We start from the raw sequence: 9,403 nt of genomic DNA, 5'->3' as shown, positions 1-9,403 counted from the left end.
TCAAACTCATATTTAATGTATTTCATTAATGAAATGTCTGGGATAAATGATCCAGAATGACCCATATTTATGAATACTGAGACTTTAAAAAGTATGACCAGGAGACTGTTATGCTAAGTGAAATAAGTCATGCAGAGAAAGACAGATACCATATGTTTTCACTCTTATGTGGATCCTGAGAAACTTAATAGAAGACCATGGGGGAGGGGCAGGAAGGAAAAAAAACAGAGAGGGAGAGAGCAAAACCATAAAAGACTCTTAAAAACTGAGAATAAACTGAGGGTTGATGGGAGGTGGGAGGCAGAGGAGGTGGGGGGTGGGCACTGAGGATGTCACCTGTTGGGAAGAGCACTGGGTGTTGTACGGAAACCAATTTGACAATAAATTTCATATTAAAAACTAAATAAATAAAATAAAAAGTATGACCAAATTTTCCATTGCTACCCCAACAATTTTCCCCAAATCATCCAATCAAAGAACATATACTATAATAGAGTCTTTCTAAGACCATTTTTCTGAGACTCCCCTTAGCTCCCCGTGGTGTGTGTTCCCTTTTGCTGCAATAAATGGTAAATGAAACTTCTCAATTCCTGGTATATTCTTGGTTTTAAACGTTCTGACAGAAACTAAAAGATGTATTAACCAATGGCAATGGATTATATTTTGGTCCTGATTTTAGGAAAATTAATATCTATTAAGACAGAAGAAATTTGAACACTGGATATTTGGTATTAAGGAATTGCTTTTTTTTTTTTTTTAAGGTTAAATAACGTTATTGTGGTCAGTGTTTTTCTTTTTTCCCCCAAAGACTAGTTGTTGTTTTTTTCCTAGAGATACATGCTTAAATACCTACAAATGAAATAAATATTATGTCCGATATTTGCATCCCTGGGGGAAGAAGAGGTTAGAGCTATAGACAATCGAGACTGTCAAAATGTCACCAATTGTTAAAGGTTGTTAATGAGTAAGGTAATTATTCTACTCCTCTACATGATGGAAATTTTACAAAAGTCTTTAAAAAAAATAAATTTTTTTAGGAGTGTGCAATATTGTAAGATCAAAGAAAAAGCCATGGCATGGCACCCCAAGGCTGAAGCATTAACTGTTCAGAAAGCTCGGGCTTTCTCTTTTATCCTCCACACCAGAATTGAGGCTGCTAAATAGGTGCTCCTAAGAGTCTCAGGCAGATTAATGTCTGAATTAAGTGAAATTGTATGTAGAACCCACACGTGCAGGGAGCTATGATTAACAGGCGCCTTTGACATCATCCCATCAGCTACTTCGTTCCCTCCCTACTCATCGAACTCCATCCCGAGTCTCAGCACACATCCAAGATGGTGGGTCATGACAGTGAAACAGGTCAGCGATGCCTCCCAGAGCGTGAGTTGGCGCCGCACTGCGCAGGCGCATTTCTGCTTCCCTCCCCGACCTTGGCGGATCGCGCCTGCGCGGTGGGGAGCTGCTCGCGGCTCCCGCTCGGCCTTGGGCTGGCTGCAGTCTCAGTTTGAGGGCGGCCGAAGTGGCTGGCTCGATTAAGATGAGGTTTCTGCTAGTTCTCCTGGTGGCGGCGTCGGCGGTGATCCGGAGCGATGCCTCGGCCAACCTGGGCGGCGTGCCTAGCAAAAGATTAAAGATGCAGTACGCCACGGGGCCGCTGCTCAAGTTCCAGATTTGGTGAGTATGTGCGCCGGGCCCCGGCAGTGCCGCCGCGCCTCTGCTCGGCCTCTGTCGCCAGGCGAGACCCGGGCTCTGCGGCCTAGCGGGCTGAACCTCCCCCTTGGCCCGGAAGAACGGCGCCAGCAGCCTTCCGCAGCTTGCCTTCTCAGAGGGCCTTCCTGGGACTGTCAGGCTGCCCTTCTTTTCTCCAAGTATAACCGCTCACTTCGCTCAGTTCTTTTTTGCCTCCTAGAATGGTGGGAGTGGGGAAGGAGGGCAAGGGAAGGTTAAATACTGAAAGGCGAAGAGGTGGGGACAGTTGTCGGCACGGAGGACCGGTTGGCGGCGTCACGCCATGGCCACCCTGGCTGCTTGCGGAGGTGGGCACGAGTTGGCGCAGCGTCGGTGGAGGAGCTCCAGCGTTTGCCACCCGGTTCCCTTTTCCTCTCCCCTTTCTCGGGGTTCTGCCGGGCGCCGTCGCTGCGCCGCTGGGCGAAGGTTAATTCGGGTCGTTGGAGGAGACCCACGAGGGATAGACGCCTTTTCTGCTGGACCTTCCCCGGTCGACTGTTGAGTGAGGGAGTGGGGATTCTGACAGCTGGAGGGCGAGGAGAGGTCCTGGGAGGCTGATTCTCAGTTTGCAATTTCCAAAAGGTCTTTGAAAAGGAGCACGTTGCTCTTCTGACAACGGTCACTCCCAAACAACTCTTATCTTTCTCCCCCATTCCTCTACACCCCCCTCCCTGGAGTTGCCTGACCTGGCATGTCTTTCTACCTTTCTATCTTATGCATTCAGATAAATAGAAGAACAAAACAAAACAAAAAAAACAAACAAAAGCAAAAACAAAACCCTGAACCAGAAAAAAAAAACCTGGCATTTGTCGACGTTGTTCTTTCTGTGATTTTGTTGTTACCTAGTTAAGTTAGAACTTGAGCAATAATGCATGTAATAAGGTAACTGGGTTGGGGGAGACTGAAAAGCTAAACTAAAATAGTAAAATTGTAGAAATTAGAATCCTGTATCACAAAAGATTGTATTTTCTTCAGGATAGGATGGTTAGGTAAGTAAATTTTCAGAGTCGTGGTACTTTGGAGTGTTGGTGTTGGCCATAATGCAGTTGAAATTGGCTTTTTAAAACTTTATTAATATAAGTGTATTAAAGGTTAGATTTTCTGCTTACCCAGCCGTTTTTTTTTTTGTTTTTTGTTTTTTTTTTTTGCTGAATCTTTAAAGAGTACGCAAATACTTAAAATTTTTAAATTCAGTTTAAGTGACCCATAGAGTCCGAAAGTGAGATGTTGAGACTTTATTTTGGAGTGAAAACTATAAAAACCTAGCAGTTTCTTGATTAAAAACAACAACAAACTCCTTGAACTGTTTACTGTGTGGCCAGCATATATCATTTTCTGTAACGTACTGTAAAAACTGTAAATGGAAGTTAGGACTTGACCATTCCAACTTTTTCCATAATTTTTAAAAATTAGAGAGTGGCAGTCATTTTTACTATTTGTAATTATTGTTAAGGATTAAGTGTGAAACTTTGGATGTAAGTAGTTTAAAAAAGAGTGCAGTTTCCAAGTTATGTAATTTTTTTCTTTCCTACTTTTGCATCTCTTGGTTTCACTTGTACTTTTCCAAAATACTCTTCTTTTACAATTGCTTCTGTTGGGATACTTGTCACAATAATTTAACAAGTGCACCTTCCACTGAGGATGTTCATAGCAAAGTTTTCAAAATGTTCTGGGAAGGGCATCCAGTTCTTCCTCTAAACTTTTTAAAAATTTTAGGTACTTCATTTGAATTTGTGATGCATAATTTTTTTCATTCTTTTTCTTTCTTTTAAAGTACAAACTTGTCCCAAAAGTCTAATTAAGAGTTTTCTTTTTCAGTAACCCAGAGCATGTTATGTATGGAAATCAGTTTTGTTTGGTTTTAATCATACATGGGAAACAATTTTATTAGTATGCTCTCCATATACAGGTAAATTAGCTTGTTGTTTGTTACTTTTTCCCCAAGAGGTTAATCTGTGTATAGTAAATTGAATATTGGGTTTCTTGTTTTGGCAGAATCTCTTGGACATTCATTTGCAGTTTTGGGAGAGGAGAGGAAGCTAAAACGATTGAGGCTAAATCTGTGAAAATTCTTTGAATTCTCCTTGAAATTTAAGTGCTGTAAAAGGCAATTTTTCACTAATTACCACTATTAACAAAGGAGAGAACTATTTTTACCTTACTTTCAATTGCTTTTGTCCTCCTTTATATTTATTATGAGTACTCCCTCTTTAACTGTAGCTCAGTATATCATCCGTTAATTGTACCACTTTTATAATTGCTAAAGAACAAAACAGCACAACACATAAGTGAAATCAAAGGGAGAGGGATCAGTGTGCGGAATAGCTTAAAACAAAGTTTACTATTCTACATTCATGTATTTTTTCAATAAATATTCATTCAAGACTTGTTTGTACCAGGGCTAAAGATAACCATGGTGAACAATATAGATGTGATCCCTCATGAAACTTCCAGAAATGTGCAGTATTACTTTATATACCTAAGTCTTCAGTTTATGTTAATTGACAGAGTGACAGAATTAGATAAGTTTGATGACAACTGATTTCTTATTTTGGGAGAAAACTTATCTTGCTTATTTGAATGTTTAAACATTGAACGTAAAAAAAGAAAGTTCTCTAATCAGAGCTTAAAATAAAGTTCCCTTGTAACATTTTCCTTTCTTGTGACTTTTATGAATAAATGCATTCTGTATGTGAATGTATTCTGACAGGTACCGTTTGGCATGATGTTTTTATATGCATGCTTTATTTTTTTCATATTTGAGATTTAACATGTAGTCAGACCTACAGCATTTAATCACTTGTAATTTAAAGAGCTTACTGGCTACAACTCTTTACAGTTAATACTTATCTGAGTATTTGACAACTGATTCGCTAAGAATAGTAGATTAAATAAAGCTGAGATTTCAAAATGTAAGCAGAGTGCAGCAGAATTTTCTAATTTTGGTTAATTTAAGAATCCACTGCTATAATTTTAGGACAACCAACACAAAGTATTTTTTAGAGGTAAATGAAACAACTACTACAAGAACAGATTTGTATTTAAATTTATACCAACTCATCCTTTGCTTTCATGGTATGGAGGCAAGAAAATAAAGCCCTAAGACTGATTTGGATGTTGATACTTACTAAGATTAGTAAAAGGCTGAATTGAAGAAATCGGAGAAATTGTGAGTCCTACAGATCGTGAGTTACTGTGGACCTAATATTTGCATATTCAACAAATATTTGAGCACCTCCTCTGTGCAGGCACTTTGTTGCTGGGAATTCGGTTTTCTCATAGACATCTTAGGCAAGAATGGAAGGCAGTCATTAATCCACGGACAACACATAAAATTCTAGTTGTGCTAACTGCTATAAAGGAATAGTTGTGTGAGAGAACTAGTCAGAGGATCAGGGAAGGTTTTCATGAGGAAACCTACTTTGAACTGAGATCTAAAGGGTAAGATTTATTGCCAGAGAGCTTTCAAGCAATGGGAATAACAGGTTCACTGGCTTTGTAGTAAAGAGAACATAATTGCTTGAAGCCAAGGCTGCTGACCTCAAAGACCAAAAAGAAGGTGGCACAAACCCAGGAAGGTCTGGCAGGCCATGTTAAGAAAAGCTCAGGATCATTGTGGAAAAGACATTATAGGGGACAAAGAATAAGTATGGGGAAACCATTTAAGGGGACTGTTGGGAGTTGCCCAGGTGAGAGATGATGGAGCTTGGGATACAATGGTGGTGGTAGAAATAGAATGTAAAGGGACAGGTTAAGATCTTTACGAGATGCAATTTTTCATGATAAGTTACATATTTGGGGGGAAGGAGAGGATGCATGGAGTGAGAGGTGTCAAAGATGGCTCCTGAGTTCTGGCGTGGTACTGTGCCATTCACTAGAACGTTAAAGGAGACCAATTTTATGGGTGTGTGTGTGTGTGAGAGAGAGAGGGAGAGAGAGAGAGAAGGAAAGGGAGGAACCCTGAATTTTTAAAATACAATAATGGGAATATCCTACAAAGAAATTTCATCTCCCCAAAATAGCCATAGTAACTGAAACTAAAAACTTAAATACCAGTTACTGTATTTCACCAAACCTAAGATGTGATGGATTATAAGTTACACATTATTTTATATACCACTCAGAAGGAAAAAAAAATACTGCCATTTAAACTGGGACACAGTAATGATTATAAGATAAATCCTGATTTTTAAAAAGATGCTAAATAGGAGAAGTGTACTTCTTGGAATCAATGAAATAAATGAGTAAGTTGATCCAGATAGTAGAGAACTAATGGAGTGTGATTAGAGAAAAATGAAATGCTGGCTGCCACACCTACCACTATAATAGATTTTTAAAGTTTTCCATAATTATGTAGAATTTAGTCACCATTTTGTTTTTGTTTTACTATTTAAACAACAAACAACTGCAGTATCTAAATGAATAATGTACACATAATAGTTGTCTCTACTTAATAATGAGCAAAGAAAGGGGCACTTGGCTGGCTCAGTCAGTAGAGCATGTGACTCTTGATCTCAGGGTGGTGAGTTCAAACTCCACATTGGATGTGGAGCCTGTTTAAGATAATAATAATAATGAACAAAGTACTTCAGTCCAAAGCTTTTAGAAGTAGGTAAAATATGAGTGGTTTTAAAGGTTTTATCTCCTCTTACAGAAAATTGAAACATTGTTTCTTTACCATTTGCCGTTAAGGTAAGTGGTGGAAATCAAATTGAATGTGTCATTTGGAAACACCAAGATAACCTTATAAATTTTGAATAGTATAGTTACTGGGAAACTGCATTTATTGGACTAATGCTTTGGAGGCCCAGGTTCTAAGTTGATCTGCCTCTTATCTTCTGAATGACTTTCTGGAAATTACTGAATCTCTTTAGCTCTCAATTTTTTCATCTCTAACATGAGGTTATTGGTTGCATTCCAAGTAAAGTTTAAAATTCTGTTACTCTGTTTTATATGTTAGGAAGCTTCATGGCAAAAAATGAAAGCATACATATGTGTTTCATTTCTGCCTTTGTCACTGAAGAGTGTAGGTGGAACTTCCTGGTTCATCTGATTGTCCCCTTTTCTGCTTTCCAAAAAGGGAAATCAAATCCTGTTTTCACATGACTTACCTTGATGGGGGTGCAGCCTGGGATTGGTGAGGAAGAAATCTTGCCATGTGGGTTTTGCAAGAACTGCTCATAATCAGCTCCTTGTTTTTTATGCCCCTTTTTTTCATGCCACCATTTTCCCCTTTTGTCCAGTATTTAGGGAGATAAGAATTAGTTTTTTACAATAATGTTTGAAAACCTATAGTCTGGTGGGAGAGACAGACATGTTAAACAGTATTACAGTAGAGCTTTCTGTTCAGTGTTCTAAAAGAGGTCATAATAGAGGGCTTTAAAAACCTAGTGGAAAGAAAGATTATCTATTCAAGGAGAGTTGGAAGGCTTTGAGAGGAGGATATGAAATCTAGAGGGGTATGGGGAAATCACCAGGAGATGTAGAGAAAGAGCTTTATAGAAGTAAGGAAGATCGTATGTAAATGGAGCCTGAGTCAGCACAAAGCGGGGAGAGGGGCAGGAAATAAAGGAGGCAGATAATCAATTAAAAAGTCTTAGTACAGTGTAAATGCTACCATTTATCAAGTTTTATTATTGTAATATATTATTTTCATCGTCTTTTATTGTGATGAGAACTTTGGTAAGTAAATCTTTGAAAACTTTAAGACTTTGATCTTTTACAAAATGAAATTAACTTTCTGGCTATAAACATAATACATGTTTCTTGTAAAAATAATAAGAAGTGTAGGGAAGGAAGAATTCTTCCTCTACCCTTCTAGGTTCTTTTGGCTGGTCTCTTCATCAAAATGACTTAAAAGATGAACAGGAGAAAAACATTTAATTACATGCTTATGAGAGCCCCATAAAAAATATGAGATGCAAGAACAAGTGGGGCAATTGAGGCTTATACAGTATCCTCAGCTAAGCCTGGGGCTTCAAAGGCGGGGAGAGACACAGGACAATAAGAAGAGCAGATGTTTGGTAATTAGATGTTTGCCTTGCCACAGATAAAAAGTTACCTCTGATAACAGCTTTCTATCTGGTTCAGGCACCTTATCTAAATTCTTTCAGGTAGTTAAGGGAGCAGTAAAGTTGGGGGGTTTTTTTGTCTGTGTTTTGTTTTGTTTTGTTTTGTTTTGAGTCTGCCTGGTCTAGATTACCTTCAGCTCAAAATAAGCCACATGCCAAAGTGGCATATTTTGGGATCACATAATTTGCTCTCCCCTCAGAAGTACATATAAGAAAGCAAAAAATACTTGTAGCTCTCTATTAATATTTGAAGAGACTCAAGACGACTCTGCACACAATACTATATTATGTAATTCTACAAAAAATGAGTTCATAGTCATAGGCTTTTTTTTTTTTTTTCTTAATTTGCCTTCTCCTTCATCACTTATCATTTACTGTCAGTAAATAGGGAGATGCATCAGCAGGCACAGTATTACATAAGATGAGTGTTCTTTAAATTATCTAACTAGTGCCTTATTGGTTAACACGTAGGTTGATCCCAGTTTTTCACAAAATTACTTTGCTAAGATGAATATCCTTGAATGTATTGTGTACTGGTCCAGTAATTTCTATAAACTAAATCCACAGAAATAAAGTATTATGATTATGTTAAAGGGTATCACATTTAAATTTTGACATAGTTAAACTAGCTAATATTCCTGCTAGAAGAGCTTGAAGTAGTAGGTTGGATTTTTTTTTTTTTTTTTATTCAATTTAGTTAACATACAGTGTAGTTTTGGCTTTAGGAGTAGAACCCAGTGATTCATCTCTTACGGATGACACCCAGTGCTCCTCCTGAAAAGTGCCCTCCTTAATGCCTGTCACCCATTTAAGCCACCCCGCAATCCCCCCATTCCAGCAAGTAGATTGAGTTTTTTTTTTTTTTAATTTTTTTTTTAACGTTTATTTACTTTTGAGACAGAGAGAGACAGAGCATGAATGGGGGAGGGTCAGAGAGACAGGGAGACACAGAATCTGAAACAGGCTCCAGGCTCTGAGCTGTCAGCACAGAGCCCGATGCGGGGCTTGAACTCACAGACCGTGAGATCATGACCTGAGCCAAAGTCAGACACTTAACCGACTGAGCCACCCAGGTGCCCCAAGTAGATTGGGTTTTTTAAAATTTCTAGCTTATTGCACTTTAATTTTTTTTAATGTTTATTTATTTTTGAGAGAGAGAGAGAAAGACACAGTGTGAGCAGGGGAGGGGCAGAGAGAGAGGGAGACACAGAATCCTAAACAGCTCCAGGCTCTGAGCTGTCAGCAGAGCTGGATGCGAGGCTCAAACCCACGAACTGTGAGATCATGACCTGAGCCGAAGTTGGATGTTGACCCGACTGAACTACTCAGGTGCCCCTAGTTTATTGCACTTTAATCAGAGAATATGACATTTGCTATTTCTACTTCCTAGGCATTCTTTGTGACCTAACATGGTCATTGGTTGCAAATGTTCTTTGGGCTATCAAGGGATTTTTTTACTATTGAAAATGAAACCTGATGTAGCTGTGAAATCTGTTAATGATAATATTCAGATCTTCTGTAATTTTTGTTGATTATTTATCTTCTATCACTTATTCAGTTTTCTACCCATTTTATTTATTTATATATATATATATATATATATA

General features: G+C 38.4%; 1 protein-coding gene across 3 annotated transcripts in view; it reads left to right on the top strand.

Annotated features, from left to right (window-relative positions):
• Window positions 1–1,434: 1,434 nt before the first annotated feature.
• SELENOT (selenoprotein T) overlaps window positions 1,435–9,403 on the top strand; it is a 35,795-nt gene continuing 27,826 nt past the window's right edge. For all 3 annotated transcript variants that reach the window (XR_007457540.1, XM_049629731.1, XM_049629730.1), the window contains exon 1: window positions 1,435–1,674. Coding sequence is in view for 2 of the 3 variants with exons in the window: in XM_049629731.1 (XP_049485688.1) it covers window positions 1,538–1,674 (137 nt within the window). In the remaining variant the exon portion in view is untranslated. The remainder of the gene's footprint in view (window positions 1,675–9,403) is intronic.

The sequence above is a fragment of the Panthera uncia genome, chromosome C2 (assembly GCF_023721935.1).
Source record: "Panthera uncia isolate 11264 chromosome C2, Puncia_PCG_1.0, whole genome shotgun sequence".
Taxonomy (NCBI): Eukaryota; Metazoa; Chordata; class Mammalia; order Carnivora; family Felidae; genus Panthera; species Panthera uncia.
This window is presented reverse-complemented; position numbering and strand designations above follow the sequence as displayed.